General features: G+C 35.3%; 1 protein-coding gene across 1 annotated transcript; it reads left to right on the top strand.

Annotated features, from left to right (window-relative positions):
- The first annotated feature begins 592 nt into the window (after window positions 1–592).
- Window positions 593–26,970, top strand: LOC144434344 (uncharacterized). The gene is made up of 34 exons (XM_078122796.1): window positions 593–786; window positions 998–1,102; window positions 2,661–2,990; window positions 3,212–3,307; window positions 3,747–3,795; window positions 4,186–4,358; window positions 4,905–5,012; window positions 5,711–5,771; window positions 6,226–6,255; window positions 6,776–6,934; window positions 8,421–8,755; window positions 9,984–10,131; window positions 10,985–11,251; window positions 12,536–12,664; window positions 13,116–13,447; window positions 13,692–13,839; window positions 14,449–14,637; window positions 14,865–15,169; window positions 16,440–16,587; window positions 17,127–17,255; window positions 17,747–18,078; window positions 18,323–18,470; window positions 19,080–19,268; window positions 19,496–19,800; window positions 21,083–21,230; window positions 21,490–21,618; window positions 22,112–22,443; window positions 22,688–22,835; window positions 23,445–23,633; window positions 23,861–24,165; window positions 25,448–25,595; window positions 26,157–26,285; window positions 26,773–26,903; window positions 26,953–26,970. Exons 1-34 carry the CDS (start codon window positions 604–606, stop codon window positions 26,968–26,970), a joined length of 6,075 nt encoding a protein of 2,024 aa, XP_077978922.1. The 5' UTR covers window positions 593–603.

Here is a 26,970-nt window from a genome sequence, read left to right as displayed (position 1 = left end):
ACCCATCCATAATTAGGAGATAAAAATGTCAGGTTACGTATTTGTGATGCAGTACAGCTTAAGAATCTATCTTTGATTTGCTAGATAGGGTGATGTTGTTACCCTGGCAGTTGAGCCTTCAGTTTTCAAAAATAGACACAAACTAAAACTATTGTCGTAACATATTGATACAACAGTGATAAGCTAATGAATGGATGTTGGTTTAATTGTATTCTCAGTAGGGCCTAGGGAGGCGTTTCTGAAAACTTATTTATTTAGAGTTCCATGAACTTGCAGTGTAGGACTTCTAATGTTTACACTATCTTGATAACAGGGTGATTAGAATCTTAGTAAACTGAAGGCTGAATTACCTGTGTCGTAACATCAGGATTTAATTGTACAATTCAAGTTGGTAACCCATGCTACTGAATTGGGGTGTTTGTGCTAAGTTACATTTGTAGCCAGATGATAGTTCGGAAAGCGATCCTAAACCTTTACTGAATAGGTACAGTACATACTGTCTGTTTGAAAATTCTAACATTAATTTGGATCACAACTTCCTTCAATGTTTCCCCAAATCTTTTATATTTCGCCATTTCATTTGATTCAGAATGTCCAATTGGCATGGTCTACAAGGAGTGCAAAGAGAATTGTCCAATGCTATGCCATGCAAACCATGCACCCTGTGTGGATAGCACAAACTGTGAAGCAGGCTGTCAGTGTCGTGATGGCTTGGTCATGGACGAAAATAGTAAATGTATTGATCCATCAAACTGCAAATGTGCTTACAACGATGAAGTAAAAAATGTAAGTCTTTCTCTTGTAATTACATATTACATAAAGTTAATTGAACATGACTAATTCTTGTCGTCTAGTAGTATCATATGTGTTCATTGATGGGTTAAAATTTACCTATGCACGGAGGGTAATACAATAGAAAATTTATCACCAAAAAGTGTCAAAATTTAAGTTTAATTTTCATATCATGATGAATTAATTTTTTTGCTTTCGTTCGTAGGCTGGTGTTATGTGGTATGACACACCTTCTTGTACGGAGTGCAGATGTTCTAACAATAATATCATATGTGATCCTATTTCCTGTACTGCCTTAATGTGTCCTGAGGTATGTGCTATACTATGTGTTATCAACAACAACAAAAACAACAACAACAACAACAACAAAAACAACAACAACAACAACAACAACAACAACAAAACAAAACAAAACAATAACAACATGACATTGAAGAAAGCTTTGAATGGTTAGGATATGAGTTCTGAATGGCGTTGTTAATAATGTACGCGTCATTCCCTTTGCTGGTTTCTGAAAGGCACTAATTATTACTTGAACTATCTGAATGGAAGGGATTATCGAAATTTGGTATATTGCCCATTAAATTTAAATGCTTTTTCGGATGTGACTTCCAAGGACAATATTAAATAAAACGTGTTTCAGAGCAAATGTTTATCTTCAAGAAAAATATTTCTCAATTTGCTGTATCAGTACATACAGTCACGTCTAATCCTTTATTTAGTATATTTCATGCACCAAAATAAACACTTTGAATAATGAAGTACTATGTATTGCACACCCCTCCTGTACTTTGGTGAAGTAAGGTCATTACATCTATATATTTGCCTTATGGTTATTGTTTTGGCATTCATAGCAAATTTAGGAAAATTTATTTTAATTTTATCACATTTAACATTATCGAAAAAAATGATCACAGTTGTAGGTCTCCAACTTTGCAACAGCAGATACTCCCGACAGCTCTTTCACAGCAATCCGACGACACACACACCAATGCAGCAATTCTTCCCCTAGACAGCAATTATAGAATTAGATCATCAGGAAGGCGTTCAATGATAGGAAATAGCAACTGATGAAGGCAATCACTCAGGGATGACGTTCACAATCATTGACAATTACAGGAAATGTCCAACAGCAAACGATAAACATAACATGTACAAAATTTGGCCTTATATATACATATATATGTTACACACAATCTGTTAAATTGCCCAATTGATGACTGGAACATAATACGATAAAGGAATTTAAGGATTTATTGTTTTACTGACCGTATGGTACTAATCCTTCACATCAATATAGTATAAGGCTATTGAACTGGCTTTGCTGAGTACGTGAATTATCTTCAACCCAACAACATTCAATATGTTAAGCAGCTCCCTTTGCTTTCGGGCAGACATCAGCCTCCTTGGTCCTAAATAGGTAGTAGGAACAATATCCAGACTGTTCAATAGCGATAAACGGCCTCATCAATGAAATCTATCAGCACATGCACAGATATTTGAAACATTCGCTAACAACAACGAACTAAATCAGATGACTATACGAAATCACAGACTGAAATGAACGTTGGTGGCGTCACGCTACCAAACCATTACATATTGAACAAATTATTGTATAAAAACAAACAATTATTTTTCTTTTAAAGAAAACCATGCACAATGGAGGATATTATGATGTCAGGTGTTAGTCTTACGCATAGCTTGGAATCTTTGGGATTGAAGTTTATGTAGTGAACACTACTACTTCCTCTGGTCTATGAAGTTGCACTCCTTCTTTGTTTTGTAGTTAAAGATATGAATGTGAATGTTCTATAAAATGAACCATGAAATGAAAGTTATACAAAATCTCATTATTCATTTGTTTACAGGGCTACGTTGAAACTCGGGTTGGTAACAATTGCTGTAAAGAGTGCATACCATTGTCGACCACCACACCAAGTGCGACCACGACTGCACCCCATGTTTGTCTGAATGGAGGAGAATCATGGCAAGTCTGTGCGAAATGTCAATTAACCTGTGAGGATCTGAGAGCAGGTATTGTAGACTGTTCCGCAGAGATAATGCCAGCACCTCAGGAGGATGGCATGTGTTGTCTGTGTGAGGAAGACAAAGTACTAGACACTGCTGTAGATGGTTCAGTACATTGTGTACATAGAAAAGAATGCATGTGTTCTTCTGATGATGGACAAATGATTTCGGTAAGTTAAGTGTACTTTTGAAATACTATAACATCAGAAGTAAAGACGACAGTTGATGGCCAGTTTTGTGGAATGTATGTTGAAAACCTGTGTTTTACTTTGAGTCTTACACCGTTTCTTGTGCAAACTAAATAAACTACCAAAACCCAAAATATCTGGCGGACGTCATCCTGAAAAAGCTGCGTCAGTCATTATTAACTTGCTGTTTGCTTCCTTTACAGCCTGATGAACTTACAATGGTTGGTGAGTGTGACCAGTGCTCCTGCTTCAATGGTCAACTTGAATGTACTAAGGTCTGCACAAAATCCTGTGCTCCGGTAAGGAAACTGCTTTTGTCTCTACACTGTACAGTATTTAATGATTGCAGTAGGTTCATTTGTAAAAGAAAATGAGTTTCATTAATATATAATTTCAATTCATTTGATTTATTTAAGGAGTGCAGCTTACTTTTGTTCAAACTCTGTACTAAAGGAGATGCAATTAAAGTTTCCTTTTTAACAATATTTCTATATTGAAACAGCCGACACGATTTTAACGATAAAACTCTGTTGAACCGATTTTAACACATTTTGAAGACTAATTTTCCACCAAACTTACTTTGTTTACCTTCAATTTGCTTAATATATAAATGTACTATTTGTATTCGTGTGTTTTGCTACATCTTATTAAATCTCCCCTTTCCCCATAATGTGAATAACAATTAGACATAGATCTTTTTGTCATTTTCAATATTACGATCATCTTTTCACCATATAGGGTATGGTATTAGTAGAAGGTGATAATGGGTGCTGTTACTGCCAAGAAGGTAATAATTATAATGTACAAGACTGATATCTAGAGTTATGTGGTACCAAAATTTCTCCTCCAGTGAAAAGTCTTTTAAAAGGACTTTTATAAATGAATGCATAATGCCAGTGAAATAACATTCAAATTCTCCGAACAAACTGACGACTCTTCAAATATGTAGACTGTTACAACAGTATTAAATCTATGTATAACTATAGGTAGAACCATAAATAGAAGCAATTTATTGGTGAATGTGTGTGTGTGTATGTATGTATGTATGTATGTATGTATGTATGTATGTACGTACGCGCGCGCGCGCGCGTGTGTGTGTGTGTGGTTTTTGCTTAGGCTAGTTTTTATTCTGTGATAATGTTCAAATATTATATATTTCATTCTATTTACGTTACAGTCACTACAACGCCAATTCCAACGACATTGTGTAGCTGTCCACCAGATACAGTTATGTGCGACTCTTGCAATACGTGTTACACTCATAGGTTGGTTTGTGATGGCAGGAATGACTGTGAGGATGGGTCTGATGAAACAGATTGTCCATGTGAATATAAAGGAGCAATGTATGAGGTAAATTGACATAGCATCCCTCGAAACACAACACCAATATTGTAATGCATAATAGAGCTAGGGATTAAGCATATATTACACGAATGACAGCACGTGGACAACGGCGTTGTTTCATGCCGGCAGACATAACTTGTAAGGCGTTCATTTCTCATCAGCAAATCATTGACAGTAAACCATCAAAATTATCGTATGTGAATACTGGGGCATATTTAGGCACAGTCACCTTCCTGGTTGCTGTCAAATTTCTATGAGAATTTCACTTCGATGACAGAATGATGTTTGTTTCATCTTTTGAACCACTCGTATCTCAAATCTAGTTTTTAAAAGAAAAGTAGCCCCTAGTGGTATCGACCATTCAGTGGTTTGAATTGTACCATTTCGTGTAATTACACTCCGTTTACAGACAACAATTTTTTATTCCATGCCATCTGCAGTAAACATGATGGAATCGCATATTGTGCAAATAGATTTAGTTCACGCCCTTACTAACATACCAGTCTAGCTGTCTGATTCATCGTCTTCTTGTCTATGTATCTTTTCAATCAGAATCAAGGTACTTATCAGGATCCTGAGTTATCATGTATTCATTGCGAGTGCCAAAATGGTCATTCTGTTTGTGAGAAACACTGCGATTTATCTTGTGACTATGAACCTGTAAGTATTGACATAAACGTTCTCGTTATAAAGCGTTTGAAAAACTTGCATGTATCATTCAACAATGTGTAATTTTTTTTCGCCTTTAAGCATATCATGATTCTTCCTATATGCTTAATCTTTCTTTTCCAATTTAGAAGTTTTCAATCATGGTTTCCTGTATCGGTTTGCCTATGTGAATGCAATAACATATCTTCTTTGATGATTCCTGAATCAATTTGAAATCCAAGAGCTCTATTTAATTTAGTTGTTCCTTTTCTTGTCCCTTTCCCCCATTCCTTTTATTCACGTGCATCTCTTTTCCTCACTTTCCTTTTTCCTTTATTCCCCATTTCCTTTTCTCTATTTCCCTTTCTCTTATTTAATTGCCCTTGCTATTTTCCTGCCAATATGCAATTTTCTGTTCCTTTGCTTTCTCCGCTATTTGTGAAAGTCAAAATTTAAATTTAAATACCGCGTTGATATTCATATTGAGTTTAATCTAAGAGGTAAATAGACCTTTACATTATGCACCCCATTGGGACCATTGGGGATATAAAAGTAGAAGAAAATAGAAGCTTTGATATGGTATCTTACGTTGTTTGGATCTGAATGTTTTTAAGAACAGTATTAAATGGTGGCATGTAGGTAGAAACATGAGCATGATATAAATATCACCATGGCTATTAACTTGAGTATTTTTTGAAATCTGTCTTTAGGGTCTGTACCTGAAATTGAATGAAAATGACGACACTAAATGCTGCGAATGTGCACCACAAAGTAAGTCAATTTGAAATTAAAATGTTCATAAATATCTAGTATAAAGTCTAAAGAATTCAGTTTATATTTGTTGAAATGTGTTCATTTTGCACTGAGAACAGTCACCAGAAGGAAGAGATGAGTATGAACTATTGCAAGGTTAATTTGAACTTACAAACACCCTTGAAATAAGGGAAAATCAAGCATTATAAAGTTGTTGCATATACACATGGATGTACAGTATTTCATCTTCTAAACTACATAAACCTATTTCCAGAAAGTCTAACATCTATTCAAACAGTCTGTCTCGGTTGCAAAGTTGTTGAATGCATAAGTAACCACCTGCAGGAGACTACTACGTCTCAGATTTACACACATTTTACTTTAGTTGAAAACGGAGCTTCTGTTACATATTGCGATTGTGATATCGACAGCGGAACACCATATAATGATATTTCTTTTTCTTTTAAAATAGTTTTAATAACTTCAACTGTTCGTCCAGAAAGTAAGTAACTCAAATAATTTTGCTGTGAAGAAAATTAGAATTATTGCAATTGGATACATATTTATATATGTTGTAACTTCTTTGTTACAGTTTGGCTTAGGGTTTCAGCAGCTGCATTCTATTTAAATCTGTCTTCTTTGTTTATATAGACTTTTATCAATATTTAATTCTTTTCCTTTGATTTGAACAACAATGCACAATATTTACTTTTTGTCATTCTGACTGACATTCTGTAGATAAATTGAAGGCTTTCATAACAGTGTTTACGTTATGATAGTAGGCTAGGAAGTCGATGAGAAGTAGTTTTCACTATCTCGAATACTTCACTCTGTGATACCAGTTATATCTTTAGAAAATTACAATATTGTTTAAATATTGTTTCTATTGGAAAGGCCTTGATTTATTATTTTTCTAAAATCAGTGTTTGACATGTTTTTTGCGTATTAATGAGTAGTGTTGGGTTTCCATTCATAACATTCACATGGATGATTAGCTAAATGATAGTTATTTTCCTTTGCAGTGTGTCCATCTGAATGTGTCTGTACTCCAGGCTGTTCAGGCGCATATGAGTCGCTGTGCCCATTTTCTGCTACCTGTCCATCCGAATGTATATGCCCAGCTGGACTAGAGAAGTATTCAGGACGTTGTGCTTATGTTCCATCGGAAGAAGAATGCAGTGGTAAATAAAGATCCGTTGTATTAGCACATTCGACAAGGACCAAGTTCACAAGTGTGTTGTTCCTTGTTTGACAAATAGCTAAAGTCTTGTAAAAGTAAAATGTCTATCATTTTAAAATGATTCAGGCGGGGGAGGGAGAATCAAAGTTGATTACTTTGCAAGCCTTGTCCAAAACACTTGCGGAACAGCTTACTTAGGATGATGTGTAAAATCAGTCTAAATACGACTAATAAGATAGAAAGTGTAAACTGAATGTCTTCCGTAAGGGCAAAGTTTTGAGATTGTCATTCCTACAGACAATCGTTGGAATACAACAGAACATATGTAATAAGTTATTTTTTCTCATTGATTGCTATTTGCTCATTGCTGTTAGTGATCTCCTGGCCAACCACAACATGTACTGTGACATTTGTTGAAAAATAAGTGCATCGTCGTACCACTTTAGACAACATTTCCTGACGAGAAACTATTTTTTCCTTTTTAGTGGCCTTCAAAAATATGCCAAAAATTTATTGAAACTAAAAGCTACGTCAACAATATTTTCAGGACAGGTGCGCTTTGGTATCGCAAATGTGTGTACCAAGTTATAATGAATTTGAAGTGTGCATTCTTGAGATATAGCCTCATTAATTACGTTAATTGCTCATTAATATTCATGGTCTTTTTACCAAAACCTAATCAAGTCTTGCCATTTCCCTACGGAATACGTCTTCAGAATTTCGCTTGAATTGAGCAAGCCGTTATGGAGAAAACGATGACACAGATCCTTTAATGTTCATGACGACCATGTGTACAATTTACCGAAAATATGCCAATATCTTATTAAAACTAAAAGCTACATTAGTAATATTTTCAGGACAGGTGCATTTTGGTATCGCAAATGTGTGTACTAAGTTACAATGAATTTGAAGCGTGCATTCTTGAGATATAGCCTAATTACCGAAAATCATTAATTATGTAAATTTCTCATTAATATTCTCGGGATTTTTACCAAAACCTAATCAAGTCTTGACATTACCCTACGGAATACGTCTTCAAAATCTGGTTTGAATTGAGCAAGCCGTTATGGAGAAAACGATGACACAGACAGACAGACAGACAGACAGACAGACAGACAGACAGACAGACAGACACACAGCCTTCCACACATAAACATATCTCTTCCTTACGGAAGAAAAAATTGCTTTTTAAAATTGGAACAAGGCCACCGACTCGTCTTCAGGAAAGGCGCACAGTGGGATAATATATACATATCTAAAATTGCATAATTCTATACCACATATTTGTTTGCACTCATGCAATCTTAGCTAGAGACATTAAAAGACACAATGCAAGCAAGTGTAACAGTTAATGATACTGATATAATTGTTTCTCTTTCCTCCGTTGTGTATGTCTTAATCAATTGCACACAAAATCATACTTGGCATTATTTAGACCATCATGTTAATCTATATTGACATATTGTTTATATTTTTTATTCATCTAGAAATCTGTGACTACAGACTTGGTATGGAACCTGGTGTGTCCGAATTGTACATATCTGATTTCGACATTACAGCGTCGTCAGATGCAGGTGGAAACTCACCGTCTTTGGCTCGATTGAATAACCCTATAGCCTGGTTACCAGCAAATACGCTGTCTTCAGTATATCTTCAGATTCGCCTTCCGCTTAGAAGTACCATTACTGCCATTGCAATGCAGGGAGATGGTGTCGCAAACTATGTGAAAACGTACACAGTTAAATATGGCCTCACAAGTTTTGATACTTTTATGCCTATGATTAACTTTCAAGATGTCGTAGATTCAGTTGGTCTTGTAAAGGTAAGCTTGTTTCACATAGGAGAGCCTTTACATTTAATTCCACTGCCAATTAATTAAAACTGATTATAAACAAGACCCAAGTAGTATGTGAATGCATAGTGTATAACGAAAACGTTTAAGTGTGCAACAGCCAATCTTCACTCGCTCGCTCACTCACTCACTCACTCACTCACTCACTCACTCACTCACTCACTCACTCACTCACTCACTCACTCACTCACTCACTCACTCACTCACTCACTCACTCACTCACTCACTTACTAACTTACTTGTGGAAATCTTGTCAAAATACAATCTTCCATGCTTCCTCGATGAATTCTGTACAACAAGCTACTTTCCTCCTAAAACAATATTGAAAACCATTGTAAAGGAAGCCATTAATGAAAACAAGTACAATCTTTGGAGACAGAGATTAGATAGTAGAGACGAATTATTACTCTTCTCTCAATTACATCAGAGCCTTGTACCGTTTCATCTGTATTTCCAATCACGTAAGTTTCCTCATTACAGGCCAATAGTTTACAAAATAATGAAAATCCTAGCCTCTTTAGGACAAACTGAATGGTCTAAATGCCAAGAGCTCGTTGGAGACTATCTAACCCACTTATTGATTGACTTCATGTTGTAATACGGCTGTACAAAGAGATATTTTCTGGTCGACTATGTTTGATAATATCAACGTTTGTACAAACTTAAATGAAGTTAATTTTACTATCAGTATTTTAGAAGATAGTAAAAAACACTTTCAACAACCGGACGAATGGGAAATATTTCAAGATACAGTCTATAAGTTTATAAGTTTATAGACACATACTTAGACTTTTGATTGGATTATGATGTCTTGTCACATTCTTATTTCTTACTGTCAATTTTTGAGAAGATAGTAAGTATAAATTTCACCAACCGAACAAATAGGAAATATTCAAGATAAAATCCTTAAGTTTATCGTTTAACTGACTAATGAAGTCATGCACTCTATACTTATTTATTTATTATTTTGTTTTTGTATATTTGTGAAATGAGTTGTAACTCTTCACTTTGAAGAGGAATAAAGAAACAACAACAACAACAACAACAACAACAACAACAACAACTCACTCACTCACTCACTCACTAAACACTTATGATTAAATTACACCTTGTCAAATGTGACCACATTAAGTGTGTGATGATGTATGTATATTATCTATAAAGATCGTAACTATTCTCTATATATTTTTTTCGAAAGGAATTTATTGGTAGCTCCAATCCATCAGACCCTTATGAATTTCAATTGAACGAAGAAGATTATTTCGTTGCCACGGCTATTCGCATCATTCCCAAAGCCGTAGTTGGAAATGTTGCCATTAGAATGGAAGTTATCGGTTGTCCAAATTGTAAGTTTACAATCACGAACAGTAACATATATATCTAAAGATTACACTTACAACATAGTCATTTTCATTGCTTTGTTTTTTAATAGTAACACTGCCAACTTTACTGTCAGTTCTGACGTTATCGTCACACGTATGATTTCATTGAAAGAGACAAATGTTCTTTGACAGCATAGGTGACAATTTTTAACATAATTGTTAACTTTAACTTCATTGTCTAGAAATGATAAAACACATTAGCTCTGCGTGGGGGACTGTACTTGAATTTAATTACCATGACCTCTCTCTTAGGGTTATTTTAGGTGAAAAGTTTATTTTGTTTTGTATGTCAACTTTCTTCAGTGCGTGACATCTTAATCTAAATTTGAGAGGAGATTATTGAAAGTCCTACTCATGACCTATGGGAGTATCCCCTCAATCAAATCTCTGTTGATCCAAGCCACAAAAGAAAATATAAAATTATACATATATAACTTTACACTGAGGTTCTATATATTAATAATATCATAAACTGTACAGATTTGTGAAGTAAAACACCAGATTAGCTATAATTGTTTTCATCTACATGTAAATGTAATTTGAGGCAAAATGTCGAACAGTATCCGGACAATGAAAGAGATGTATTTTTCCTCCATTTTTGGGCAAGGTGAAGACCAAGTTGGGAATAGAATAGCTTAGTTATAGCTGAAAGCAGTAAAAGAGTTTATATCCAAACTATCATGCCTTACTCTAAATATTTTAATTGTTGTGAACCTTGTACATGTACTTTAAAATATTTCTAGCATAAATCTGACTTGTATGGCCTGCCATGGCTGGTCATTATTTCATTTATCACCAATCTCTATATTTATTTTAGGGTGTCCGAAATATTGTGAATGTGGCAAAGATGTTACGGAAGTAGAGATTATGCCAGGTCAGATAATGAGTTGCGATGGAGCACCGGCATGCCCCAATGACTGTTTATGCAGGCCACCCCACTTTTACATGTCTGAAGACAACAAGTGTGTCATGAGCGCACCATTACCGTCAAGTCAATACCCATCAACCACTTCTAGGCCAGCCACATCTGTGTCAACAAGTACAACAATGCCAACAACTACTGTGCCAACGACGACCACGAAATGTAGGCATATCATAGTGTATTTCACTTCATAAGGGTAGACCATTTACAGAGGGGGATTTGAGGATTTGTACCCCACAACAAAGTTTTCATCAGCAATCATGACAGCAAATATTTCTTTTCGAGAACAACTATTTGACTATTGCCGCGTCGAATATGATATTGCTAACAACCCTAGTCCAGTGTCTGTCAATCAGCAATTCTTTTATTTCTTTGATAGTCTTATACATATATACCCGCATTGCATACACGTTACATACATCCATACATCCATCCATACATCCATACATACATACATACATACATACATACATACATACATACATACATACATACATACACACACACACATACATACATACATACATACATACATACATATAGCAAATTAGCAATACTAATTAAAGTCAATGTAATCAAAATACAAATGAGCAGCGTGCTGATGGAACTAAAAGGATGTTTTGTGATGCTATTTAACCCTTTACCCCTCACGCCATCAAGAAATATTTGAAATTTAAGGACTAAAAGAGTGTTATCTAGTGTTGTTATTTTAACATGTCAAGGTGATAACAATACCCTGATCACAAATGAAATTTGAATTCAGTAAACTAACACTGAAAAACAATCTCAAAATCTATTGTTGCATGAGATTGCATTAATTTTTTTCTTCTTTATGTATTCAATGTACTACATCAGGTCAGAATTCTTAGTAATTTAATTTTATGGTAGTGTTCTGTTTTGTTTTGTCATTTGCCAAAAGTTAGTGCAAATCTTTGACAAGAAACGGCGCAAGAAACAATGTACCTTAAAATATCACATTTGCAGCCAGTGTCCGCACTTGCAGCACAACAACTTTGTTATGTCTAGAGTTGGTCAGCAAAGTTGTTTTCAAAAATCAAATGGTTTACCCCCAGCGAAGTAATAGCGATTAATAGTGTTTGTATATTTGTTTGTCAATTGGTTCCACTTATCTGACATTCTCTTAAAATTACAAAAGGCGAATGTTATGGCTAGCCAGAATATTTCAAAGCCATAGACAAAGATCCCTTTATAGTGAAAATTGTCGCAAGATCCAGTGATGTGGTGATATAGCCATGATTGCAACGTATACTTTCCGTTATTGTTTCGCTTTAAATCCTGCTGTTCGATCCATTATCCATCAGTCTTATAAGCTAGTTTTCATGACTAATTATTTCAGCATCAACTCTAATTCATATTTAGTGCACAAAATAAGGAATTGGGTTGAGTGACCTTAATTCATAAAGTATAATTTCTTTATCTTTATAGCAATGCCAACAATAACAACAACCCCATCAGTCACAACAACTGGAACAGTCAAATCTACCGGACCTGGCCAATCCACTACACCAGGCACATCTACAGTAGGAGAGACCACATTCACTGCAACAATTCCAAGTATGTTTATTTGAGACACATTTTGTGTGCGGTATTTTGAGTATAGTATTAACTCTGGGTAATGCTCTATTGATTTTGTTCGTATGGCTGTTGCAATAAGTGCCAGAAACATACACTAGTAGGAGCATTTACCCGGAGCGTTGGAAATGTGGGGGTTTATGCCTAACGTGTAACGATTTGCAGACGTTGGCGAGTATTATTAATCAATAAATTGCCTCTTGTAAATTGATTGATTAAACTTGCCACTACGTTAGATTTGGTAAATGTCATTAACCGTTTTCTTAATTACCTTCGTTAAATAACGTTAACTAAACAGTAAATATATAAGTCTGATAAGTAATTTCATTTGTTGAGCATTGATTAATAAGTCTATATCTTGGATATTGATTTTCCTTATCTTTCCAAATATAAAATGATTGTTATATTCTGCGCATTCTTTCTCACCATGCAGAGATATGTAGCAATCCCTTCGGTATGTCAGATAAGGACAGCATTCCAGATTCCGCAATAACGTATTCCAGTGTTGATGGCATTCAGACAGACGGAGTTGGTCGTCTTAACGGTATCGCCTGGACACCATTAGTCAATGAAGTTGGTGAATTTATGCAAGTTGAGTTTGATGTTCCACAAGATGTTACAGCTGTTGTGATCCAAGGAAACAAAGATGGTTCTGTGAATGTATATTCCGTTGAGTATAGTCATGATGGTCAAACTTTCTTGCCATTGAATGAACCAATGGAGGAAGGAGATGTAGAAGATACAGCACCCCTGGAAACGCCAATGGTATGTAATGTTTGAGATTAATTCTTTTAGAGTTGACGATGGTGTTCAAATTATTGTTGTCTTGAATATGTGTCACAGATGGAATGTAGGCGCAGTGGTCATTAATTTTAAGTACAGATGCACGTTTGTATGTAGCTCAATCACGTGATCATACACTTTCTAAATATAGAAATGCCATGTCAGTTAGTGAGACTATTGACTTTTGTCACATTCAGATGTGAACTTTTTTTCTGTTAATTACCAGAAATTCTATGTAATGGCTGGGTCTCCAGATATACCAGATGTAACGATACTTCCTGAAAGATTACGAAATGTAAAAGCTATAAAGATTCTGCCAATGTCGTGGATTGGAGACATTGAATTGAGAGTAGAGTTTATGGGATGCCCATTTGGTAAGTGCTGTTCACATTGGATTTTGTTTAAGATAAATTTTGAACAATGTACTTCTTCTTTCCCCGTTGTATGAATTTGTACTTGCTATTTCTGATAGAAATTCATTGTCTTGTCAGCAGGGATGCGTCTTTCCTTATTTCGTAATTACCTTGATATCGGTTTTGAGTTTATGTTAGACAATGTCATTTACCTGTGTAAATTTGATGTTTTCTATCATATTCAGAATGTCTTATTCTTCTAAGGGTTTCATACAGCTAATCTCGACAGGACATTCCTTTGTCCTTAATCCGTACTCGTCCTTCTTGGGAAGTTCTTTGTCATTTTCTTCCTTCTTTGAAAAATGAAAGGGTTTCAAAGGCTTTCAACCGCATTTGTTTTAGCACACTTTAAACCTTTTCCACGCGGCAGTCTTATATGCACTCACAGAATGTAAAGAAATGTTCTTCATAATAGAGTTGAATCGAATCGACAATTCACTTTTGTAGGTGTCCGTCACTTTTGTGGAGTGCCTCAGTGATTTCAAAGATTAACGAATAATGAATATATACAGATCCAATTTGCAACTATAAAGATTAACTCAGTGGTCACTCTCTCATTTTGATACACAGAGGAAGTCTGTCCGGAGAGTTGTACCTGCCAGAGAGAATGTGACAATCAAAATGTTGGTGTGATCAATTTAGGCGACTGTGACGTAGAAGTTGAAGGATGTGATTTGTTATGTCAATGTTCTGAAGGATTAACTAGAGAAGCCAGTGGACTGTGTTCTAAAGCACCATCCTGTCTCGTGTTGAGTGCTTGTAAGATATATATTATCATTTCGTTAATTTGAATATTTCATTCTTTTAAAATAACATTTGTATGTATCGCCATAGCTATGAAAATGTGTAAATATGATGCGAAATTCCTACAGCTGCTTTTAGAATGTATGTAGTAGTATAAAGAAATGACAAGCATGAAAAAAAGCCATGTGACAAATGTAACCTTAGTTTGACGTAGTTGACCTCACATTATTATTCTGTGACAGATGAATGCCCATTCAACATGATACCGGAAGAAGTGTCACCAGAATCCACCACTTTTAGTTCATTGGCTGATAATCTAGATCCTAATAAGCCGGTAGGATTGAAATATACAGAGGCGTGGAGTCCAAAGGTAGATGAACTGGGCCAGTATTTGGAAGTTGGGCTTCCATTTCCACTTACCCATGTTATACAAATTGAAGTTGAAGGCGACGCATACGGAAACTTTGTCAAGACATTCACGATGGAAGTTTTTGGTCTCTTTGAATGGATGCCAGTTGTTGATATGGCAAATCCATTAGAACCATATGTGAGTATTATAATTTCAATAATATTCATCATTATATCTATGATATATACAGTTATCCAGAATTTGACTGTTACCAATCTGGAACAGTTTTCTATATTGACTGAAATTGGCGTGGAAATCGACGTCGGGAAGTTTAAGGTGAAGTGGACATTGATTTAGAAAAAAACTTCCCATGGCGAACAAGTGATTTACATATTACTTTAGTTTCTCGTTTGGTATCGAGAGTAGCTGAGTGGAATGCGATGATCTCGGCACTACAAAGTGTATCGCACACTCTATAGAGACGATTTGTGTGGTTCGACAGCCATGATTGACACAAGACGTCTTTTTAAACTTAAGAATATGAAATTGATCACTCAGAAGCCCATCCAAACACCGAAATCCGTCATTTCCTTAATAAAACTGAATAAAATTATAGGACAGTTCTTGCTTAAAAGTTTGCTAATAAATGACATAAATATCATAAACCTACCAATGATAATATGAAAGAAAGGAAACATGTTCGCATACCTTGTAGTATATGCCCATGAGTATATGCACATGAGCATGTGAGCGTTCATAATACATGCAATCATTAAATTTACTATATTCTATATTAACCACGTAACCAGTGTATGTGAAAATGATCCTTCTTGGTACATATTCATCTCGTCTGGTTGCAATCCAATGACACGTTGTATACAGCAATTCCTAATTTCTCCTTGAGAAGGGTGACACTCTTGAGACAGACGCAAAAGCTAGGACAAAACTCAATATTGTAGCTTTTGATCTATCTTTACAATTGAGCATAATTTGATAAATCTATTTACAATTGAAGTAACACATTTAAAACGAAATCATCTTCACACTATTCAAACTGTCACAAATTAATAGGTTAAGAGCTTTCAGAAAGACGGGATGTGTGTTAATTATTAGCTTAATCAAAAATGAATTAGAACCACAACAATAATATTTCCATGAGATTTGCTCTTTCATGTAAACACTCTTGCACATATTTGGAGAATGAAAGAATTGGATTAATACATCAAAGGAAATCCTATCCTAATTAATTGTGATGTATAATAGTGTGGCAATATTAGTCATCATTTTTGACATCTGCTATCAATCTTTGATGTATGTGTCCTCATCCAAAAAGTATTGGTATAACACGGGTCTCGATTATATATTGCACCTTTTGACTTTAGTGATAATTTTCATTTTATGGGGTACACCTTGTGCCAGACCGAATATAACTGTTGGACTATTTGCATGTTTTGGTTCATTACTTCAGGTATTTGATGTAAGAGATAGTAATGGTATTGCAGTGCCGATAGACATTCCGAGTCCAGGTTATATTCAAGGTTCAAAATTCAGATTCTACCCCATTGAATATGATGGGCAAATGAGCATGAAAGTATCTGTTATTGGCTGTAGTCTACGTAAGTAATATCCCCTCGCTATTAATAAGGGAAGGAGCGTTTGATAGATTTTGAGCGAGAGTTCATGTATATGTGAATATCAGGAATTATTTGCCACGCAGATTGATTTAATGTTTTGAACAAACATTACTCAAAGATTTAAGTATTCTTTAAGTATCTGTTCACTTTGCTTCTTTAGATATACAGTTTGAAACTCCAAGAAATGGAGATATTTCCATCAAGAGGGGTACTGTGTACAGTACTAATGCGTTGTGTGAGACAGTAGAAATACATTATTCAATTCTCCATATATGAATACTCATGTTATTTTTTAGCTTACAATTGGCATACACATGGCTTACACATAGCTTACAATTGGCTTACACATGGCTTACAATCAGCTGTGAGGGTAAAATACGCCCAGTATCATCTAATTCTTGAATAGAGAAGAAATAATCGTTGTAAATGATATTGAGGGATTTAGAGTTTTCTACATTGCCGTGAGCGCAGTTTTGGTTACATTTTATCAATCATAAAGTATCAATTGTTTCCCTTTACAGCGATACCAGCAATAACAACAATCCCATCATTCACAACAACTGAAACAGTCGTATCTACGGGACCACCCCAATCCACTACACCAGGCACATCTACAGTAGGAGAAACCACAGTTCCTGTAACAATTCCAAGTATGTTTATTGTAGACCCATTTTGTGTTCGGCATTTTGAGCATAGTACCAACTGTGCGTTATTCTCTGTTGATTTTGTTCATATGAATTTCGCTATCAGTGTTAGAAACGTACACAAGGAGTAAATAAAACTTACATGGAGAAGGAAAGTAAAAGATATGGATGGCTGTCATAAGCATTGAGTTTGTGTGGATTGATGTACAAACATTTTGTCCGAAAGTGTGACGATTATACTGACGTTGACAATTGCTATTAGTTAATTCATTGGCTCTTGTGTATCGATTGATTTAAATTTACATCTACCGTTAGATTGGATACAATATTATTATCCCGTTTCTTAATTATCTTCATGATATCAAATATTCATATATGACTTTGATGAAGAATTACAATTGTCGAGCATTAATTAATAAGTGTACATCTTGGCTATTATCTTTCCTTATCTTTTCAAATATGAAATGACTGCTATGTTTCTGCACATTCTTTCACAGCGATATGTAGCAATCCGCTTGGTATGTCAGATAACAACATCATTCCAGATTCCTCAATAACGTATTCCAGTGTTGATGGAATTCTGACTGCCGGAGTTGGTCGTGTTAATGGTATCGCCTGGACACCATTAGTCAATGAAGTTGGTGAATTTATGCAAGTTGAGTTTGATGTTCCACAAGATGTTACAGCTGTTGTGATCCAAGGAAACAAAGATGGTTCTGTGAATGTATATTCCGTTGAGTATAGTCATGATGGTCAAACTTTCTTGCCATTGAATGAACCAATGGAGGAAGGAGATGTAGAAGATACAGCACCCCTGGAAACGCCAATGGTATGTAATGTTTGAGATTAATTCTTTTAGAGTTGACGATGGTGTTCAAATTATTGTTGTCTTGAATATGTGTCACAGATGGAATGTAAGCGCAGTGGTCATTAATTTTAAGTACAGATGCACGTTTGTATGTAGCTCAATCACGTGATCATACACTTTCTAAATATAGAAATGCCATGTCAGTTAGTGAGAATATTTACTTTAGTCACATTCAGATGTGAACTTTTTTTCTGTTAATTACCAGAAATTCTATGTAATGGCTGGGTCTCCAGATATACCAGATGTAACGATACTTCCTGAAAGATTACGAAATGTAAAAGCTATAAAGATTCTGCCAATGTCGTGGATTGGAGACATTGAATTGAGAGTAGAGTTTATGGGATGCCCATTTGGTAAGTGCTGTTCACATTGGATTTTGTTTAAGATAAATTTTGAACAATGTACTTCTTCTTTCCCCGTTGTATGAATTTGTACTTGCTATTTCTGATAGAAATTCATTGTCTTGTCAGCAGGGATGCGTCTTTCCTTATTTCGTAATTACCTTGATATCGGTTTTGAGTTTATGTTAGACAATGTCATTTACCTGTGTAAATTTGATGTTTTCTATCATATTCAGAATGTCTTATTCTTCTAAGGGTTTCATACAGCTAATCCCGACAGGACATTCCTTTGTCCTTAATCCGTACTCGTCCTTCTTGGGAAGTTCTATGTCATTTTCTTCCTTCTTTGAAAAATGAAAGGGTTTCAAAGGCTTTCAACCGCATTTGTTTTAGCACACTTTAAACCTTTTCCACGCGGCAGTCTTATATGCACTCACAGAATGTAAAGAAATGTTCTTCATAATAGAGTTGAATCGAATCGACAATTCACTTTTGTAGGTGTCCGTCACTTTTGTGGAGTGCCTCAGTGATTTCAAAGATTAACGAATAATGAATATATACAGATCCAATTTGCAACTATAAAGATTAACTCAGTGGTCACTCTCTCATTTTGATACACAGAGGAAGTCTGCCTGGAGAGTTGTACCTGCCAGAGAGAATGTGACAATCAAAATGTTGGTGTGATCAATTTAGGCGACTGTGACGTAGAAGTTGAAGGATGTGATTTGTTATGTCAATGTTCTGAAGGATTAACTAGAGAAGCCAGTGGACTGTGTTCTAAAGCACCATCCTGTCTCGTGTTGAGTGCTTGTAAGATATATATTATCATTTCGTTAATTTGAATATTTCATTCTTTTAAAATAACATTTGTATGTATCGCCATAGCTATGAAAATGTGTAAATATGATGCGAAATTCCTACAGCTGCTTTTAGAATGTATGTAGTAGTATAAAGAAATGACAAGCATGAAAAAAAGCCATGTGACAAATGTAACCTTAGTTTGACGTAGTTGACCTCACATTATTATTCTGTGACAGATGAATGCCCATTCAACATGATACCGGAAGAAGTGTCACCAGAATCCACCACTTTTAGTTCATTGGCTGATAATCTAGATCCTAATAAGCCGGTAGGATTGAAATATACAGAGGCGTGGAGTCCAAAGGTAGATGAACTGGGCCAGTATTTGGAAGTTGGGCTTCCATTTCCACTTACCCATGTTATACAAATTGAAGTTGAAGGCGACTTTGTCGGAAACTTTGTCAAGACATTCACGATGGAAGTTTTTGGTCTCTTTGAATGGATGCCAGTTGTTGATATGGCAAATCCATTAGAACCATATGTGAGTATTATAATTTCAATAATATTCATCATTATATCTATGATATATACAGTTATCCAGAATTTGACTGTTACCAATCTGGAACAGTTTTCTATATTGACTGAAATTGGCGTGGAAATCGACGTCTGGAAGTTTACGGTGATGTGGAGCATGATTTAGAAAAAATTTCACATGGTGAACAAGTGATTTACATATTATTTTAGTTTCTCGTTTGATATCGAGAGTAGCTGATGTTTGTTGCATGTAATACCTGGGATGCGATGATCTCGGCACTACAAAGTGTATCGCACACTCTATAGTTTGTGTGGTTAGACAGCCATGATTGACACAAGACGTCTTTTTAAACTTAAGAATATGAAATTGATCACTCAGAAGCCCATCCAAACACCGAAATCTGTCATTTCCTTAACAAAACTGAATAAAATTATAGCACAGTTCTTGCTTAAAAGTTTGCTAATAAATGACATAAATATCATATACCTACCCATGATAATATGAAAGAAAGGAAACATGTTCGCATACCTTGTAGTATATGCCCATGTGTATATGCACATGAGCATGTGAGCGTTCGCAATACATGCAATCATTAAATTTACTATTATTCTATATTAACCAAGTAACCAGTGTATGTGAAAATGATCCTTCTGGTACATATTCATCTCGTCTGGTTGCAATCCAATGACACGTTGTATACAGCAATTCCTAATTTCTCCTCCAGAAGGGTGATACTCTTGAGACAGACGCAAAAGCTAGGGCAAAACTCAATACAGTAGCTTTTGATCTATCTTTACAATTGAGCATAATTTGATAAATCTATTTAAAATTGAAGTAACACATTTAAAACGAAATCATCTTCACACTATTCAAGCTGTCACAAATTAATAGGTTAAGAGCTTTCAGAACGACGGGATGTGTGTTAATTATTAGCTGAATCAAAAATGAATTAGAACCACAACAATAATATTTTCATGAGATTTGCTCTTTCATGTAAACACTCTTGCACATATTTGGAGAATGAAAGAATTGGATTAATACATCAAAGGAAATCCTACCCGAATTAATTGTTATGTATAATAGTGTGGCAATATTAGTCATCATTTTTGACATCTGCTATCAATCTTTGATGTATGTGTCCTCATCCAAAAAGTATTGGTATAACACGGGTCTCGATTATATATGCACTTTTTTGACTTTAGTGATAATTTTCATTTTATGGGGTACACCTTGTACCAGACCGAATATAACTGTTGAACTATTTGCATGTTTTGTTTCATTACTTCAGGTATTTGATATAGCAGATAGTAATGGTATTGCAGTGCCGGTACATATTCCGAGTCCAGGTTATATTCAAGGTTCAAAATTCAGATTCTACCCCATGGAATATAATGGGCAAATGAGCATGAAAGTATCTGTTATTGGCTGTAGTCTACGTAAGTAATATCCCCTCGCTATTAATTAATAAGGGAAGGAGCGTTTGATAGATTTTGAGCGAGAGTTCATACACATAGCTTACACATGGCTTACAATCAGCTGAGAGGGTAAAATACGCCCAGTATCATCTAATTCTTGAATAGAGAAGAAATAATCGTTGTAAATGATATTGAGGGATTTAGAGTTTTCTACATTGCCGTGAGCACAGTTTTGGTTACATTTTATCAATCATAAAGTATCAATTGTTTCCCTTTACAGCGATACCAGCAATAACAACAACCCCATCATTCACAACAACTGAAACAGTCGTATCTACGGGACCACCCCAATCCACTACACCAGGCACATCTACAGTAGGAGAAACCACAGTTCCTGTAACAATTCCAAGTATGTTTATTGTAGACCCATTTTGTGTTCGGCATTTTGAGTATAGTACCAACTGTACGTTATTCTCTGTTGATTTTGTTCATATGAATTTCGCAATCAGTGTTAGAAACGTACACAAGGAGTAAATAAAACTTACATGGAGAAGGAAAGTAAAAGATATGGATGGCTGTCATAAGCATTGAGTTTGTGTGGATAAATGTACAAACATTTTGTCCGAAAGTGTGACGATTATACTGACGTTGACAATTGCTATTAGTTAATTCATTGGCTCTTGTGTATCGATTGATTTAAATTTACATCTACCATTAGATTGGGTACAATATCATTATCCCGTTTCTTAATTATTTTCATGATATCAAATATTCATATATGACTTTGATGAAGAATTACAATTGTCGAGCATTAATTGATAATTGTACATCTTGGCTATTATATCTTTCCTTATCTTTTGAAATATGAAATGACTGCTATGTTTCTGCACAATCTTTCACAGCGATATGTAGCAATCCGCTTGGTATGTCAGATAGCAACATCATTCCAGATTCCTCAATAACGTATTCCAGTGTTGATGGAATTCTGAGTGCCGGAGATGGTCGTCTTAATGGTCTCGGCTGGACACCATTAGTCAATGAAGTTGGTGAATTTATGCAAGTTGAGTTTGATGTTCCACAAGATGTTACAGCTGTTGTGATCCAAGGAAACAAAGATGGTTCTGTGAATGTATATTCCGTTGAGTATAGTCATGATGGTCAAACTTTCCTGCCATTGAATGAACCAATGGAGGAAGGAGATGTAGAAGATACAGCAGCCCTGGAAACGCCAATGGTATGTAATGTTTGAGATTAATTCTTTTAGAGTTGACGATGGTGTTCAAATTATTGTTGTCTTGAATATGTGTCACAGATGGAATGTAAGCGCAGTGGTCATTAATTTTAAGTACAGATGCGCGTTTGTATGTAGCTCAATCTCGTGATCATACACTTTCTAAATATAGAAATGCCATGTCAGTTAGTGAGAATATTTACTTTAGTCACATTCAGATGTGAACTTTTTTTCTGTTAATTACCAGAAATTCTATGTAATGGCTGGGTCTCCAGATATACCAGATGTAACGATACTTCCTGAAAGATTACGAAATGTAAAAGCTATAAAGATCCTGCCAATGTCGTGGATTGGAGACATTGTATTGAGAGTAGAGTTTATGGGATGCCCATTTGGTAAGTGCTGTTCACATTGTATTTTCTTTAAGATAAATTTTGAACAATGTACTTCTTCTTTCCCCGTTGTATGAATTTGTACTTGCTATTTCTGATAGAAATTCATTGTCTTGTCAGCAGGGATGCGTCTTTCCTTATTTCGTAATTACCTTGATATCGGTTTTGAGTTTATGTTAGACAATGTCATTTACCTGTGTAAATTTGATGTTTTCTATCATATTCAGAATGTCTTATTCTTCTAAGGGTTTCATACAGCTAATCCCGACAGGACATTCCTTTGTCCTTAATCCGTACTCGTCCTTCTTGGGAAGTTCTATGTCATTTTCTTCCTTCTTTGAAAAATGAAAGGGTTTCAAAGGCTTTCAACCGCATTTGTTTTAGCACACTTTAAACCTTTTCCACGCGGCAGTCTTATATGCACTCACAGAATGTAAAGAAATGTTCTTCATAATAGAGTTGAATCGAATCGACAATTCACTTTTGTAGGTGTCCGTCACTTTTGTGGAGTGCCTCAGTGATTTCAAAGATTAACGAATAATGAATATATACAGATCCAATTTGCAACTATAAAGATTAACTCAGTGGTCACTCTCTCATTTTGATACACAGAGGAAGTCTGTCCGGAGAGTTGTACCTGCCAGAGAGAATGTGACAATCAAAATGTTGGTGTGATCAATTTAGGCGACTGTGACGTAGAAGTTGAAGGATGTGATTTGTTATGTCAATGTTCTGAAGGATTAACTAGAGAAGCCAGTGGACTGTGTTCTAAAGCACCATCCTGTCTCGTGTTGAGTGCTTGTAAGATATATATTATCATTTCGTTAATTTGAATATTTCATTCTTTTAAAATAACATTTGTATATATCGTCATAGCTATGAAAATGTGTAAATATGATGCGAAATTCCTACAGCTGCTTTTAGAATGTATGTAGTAGTATAAAGAAATGACAAGCATGAAAAAAAGCCATGTGACAAATGTAACCTTAGTTTGACGTAGTTGACCTCACATTATTATTCTGTGACAGATGAATGCCCATTCAACATGATACCGGAAGAAGTGTCACCAGAATCCACCACTTTTAGTTCATTGGCTGATAATCTAGATCCTAATAAGACGGTAGGATTGAAATATACAGAGGCGTGGAGTCCAAAGGTAGATGAACTGGGCCAGTATTTGGAAGTTGGGCTTCCATTTCCACTTACCCATGTTATACAAATTGAAGTTGAAGGCGACGCATACGGAAACTTTGTCAAGACATTCACGATGGAAGTTTTTGGTCTCTTTGAATGGATGCCAGTTGTTGATATGGCAAATCCATTAGAACCATATGTGAGTATTATAATTTCAATAATATTCATCATTATATCTATGATATATACAGTTATCCAGAATTTGACTGTTACCAATCTGGAACAGTTTTCTATATTGACTGAAATTGGCGTGGAAATCGACGTCGGGAGGTTTACGGTGATGTGGAGCATGATTTAGAAAAGACTTCCCATGGCGAACAAGTGATTTACATATTACTTTAGTTTCTCGTTTGATATCGAGAGTAGCTGATGTTTGTTGCATGTAATACGTGGAATGCGATGATCTCGACACTACAAAGTGTATCGCACACTCTAGAGACGATTTGTGTGGTTAGACAGCCATGATTGACACAAGACGTCTTTTTAAACTTAAGAATGTGAAATTGATCACTCAAAAGCATATCCAAACACCGAAATCTGTCATTTCCTTAACAAAACTGAATAAAATTATAGCACAGTTCTTGCTTAAAAGTTTGCTAATAAATGACATAAATATCATATACCTACCCATGATAATATGAAAGAAAGGAAACATGTTCGCATACCTTGTAGTATATTCACATGAGTATATGCACATGAGCATGTGAGCGTTCGCAATACATGCAATCATTAAATTTACTATTATTCTATATTAACCACGTAACCAGTGTATGTGAAAATGAGCCTTCTTGGTACATATTCATCTCGTCTGGTTGCAAACCAATGACATGTTGTATACACCAATTCCCACTTTCTCCTTCAGAAGGGTGATACTCTTGAGAGAGACGCAAAAGCTAGGACAAAACTCTATACAGTAGCTTTCGATCTATCTTTACAATTGAGCATAATTTGATAAATCTATTTAAAATTGAAGTAACACATTTAAAACGAAATCATCTTCACACTATTCAAACTGTCACAAATTAATAGGTTAAGAGCTTTCAGTTAATTAGTGTTAACTATTAGCGTAATCAAAAATGAATTAGAACCACAACAATAATATTTTCATGAGATTTGCTCTTTCATGTAAATACTCTTGCACATATTTGGAGAATGAAAGAATTGGATTAATACATCAAAAGGAAATCCTACCCGAATTAATTGTGATGTATAATAGTGTGGCAATATTAGTCATCATTTTTGACATCTGCTATCAATCTTTGATGTAAGTGTCCTCATCCAAAAAGTATTGGTATAACACGGGTCTCGATTATATATGCACTTTTTTGACTTTAGTGATAATTTTCATTTTATGGGGTACACCTTGTACCAGACCGAATATAACTGTTGAACTATTTGCATGTTTTGTTTCATTACTTCAGGTATTTGATGTAGCAGATAGTAATGGTATTGCAGTGCCGGTACATATTCCGAGTCCAGGTTATATTCAAGGTTCAAAATTCAGATTCTACCCCAATGAATATGATGGGCAAATGAGCATGAAAGTATCTGTTATTGGCTGTAGTCTACGTAAGTAATATCCCCTCGCTATTAATAAGTGAAGGAGCGTTTGATAGATTTTGAGCGAGAGTTCGTGTATATGTGAATATCAGGAATTATTTGCCACGCAGATTGATTTAATGTATTGTACAAACATTACTCAAAGATTTAAGTATTCTTTAAGTATCCATTCACTTTTCTTCTTTAGATATACAGTTTGAAACTCCAAGAAATGGAGATATTTCCATCAAGAGGGGTACTGTGTACAGTACTAATGCGTTATGTGCGACAGTAGAAATACATTATTCAATTCTTCATATATGAATACTCATGTTATTTTATGGCTTACAATTGGCTTACACATGGCTTACAATTGGCTTACACATGGCTTACACATAGCTTACAATTGGCTTACACATGGCTTACAATCAGCTGAGAGGGTAAAATACGCCCAGTATCATCTAATTCTTGAATAGAGAAGAAATAATCGTTGTAAATGATATTGAGGGATTTAGAGTTTTCTACATTGCCGTGAGCGCAGTTTTGGTTACATTTTATCAATCATAAAGTATCAATTGTTTCCCTTTACAGCGATACCAGCAATAACAACAACCCCATCATTCACAACAACTGAAACAGTCGTATCTACGGGACCACCCCAATCCACTACACCAGGCACATCTACAGTAGGAGAAACCACAGTTCCTGTAACAATTCCAAGTATGTTTATTGTAGACCCATTTTGTGTTCGGCATTTTGAGTATAGTACCAACTGTGCGTTATGCTCTGTTGATTTTGTTCATATGAATTTCGCATTCAGTGTCAGAAACGTACACAATGAGTAAAACTTACATGGAGAAGGAAAGTAACAGATATGGATGGCGGTCATAAGCATTGAGTTTGTGTGGATTGATGTACAAACATTTTGTCCGAAGGTGTGACGATTATAATGACGTTGACAATTGCAATTAGTTAATGCATTGGCTCTTGTGTATCGATTGATTTAAATTTACATCTACCGTTAGATTGGGTACAATATCATTATCCCGTTTCTTAATTATTTTCATGATATCAAATATTCATATATGACTTTGATGAAGAATTACAATTGTCGAGCATTAATTAATAATTGTACATCTTGGCTATTATCTTTCCTTATCTTTTGAAATATGAAATGACTGCTATGTTTCTGCACAATCTTTCACAGCGATATGTAGCAATCCGCTTGGTATGTCAGATAGCAACATCATTCCAGATTCCTCAATAACGTATTCCAGTGTTGATGGAATTCTAAGTGCCGGAGATGGTCGTCTTAATGGTATCGGCTGGACACCATTAGTCAGTGAAGTTGGTGAATTTATGCAAGTTGAGTTTGATGTTCCACAAGATGTTACAGCTGTTGTGA

Source organism: Glandiceps talaboti, chromosome 4 (assembly GCF_964340395.1).
Source record: "Glandiceps talaboti chromosome 4, keGlaTala1.1, whole genome shotgun sequence".
Lineage (NCBI taxonomy): Eukaryota > Metazoa > Hemichordata > Enteropneusta > Spengelidae > Glandiceps > Glandiceps talaboti.
This window is presented reverse-complemented; position numbering and strand designations above follow the sequence as displayed.

Coding starts and splice junctions, on each gene's coding strand:
- LOC144434344 (XM_078122796.1), top strand. CDS start 604: ATGGTCTACAAGGAGTGCAAAGAGAATTGTCCAATGCTATGCCATGCA. Junction 13,840..14,448: donor GTTTATGGGATGCCCATTTG/GTAAGTGCTGTT, acceptor TTTGATACACAG/AGGAAGTCTGTCCGGAGAGT. Junction 18,079..18,322: donor CACCCCTGGAAACGCCAATG/GTATGTAATGTT, acceptor GTTAATTACCAG/AAATTCTATGTAATGGCTGG.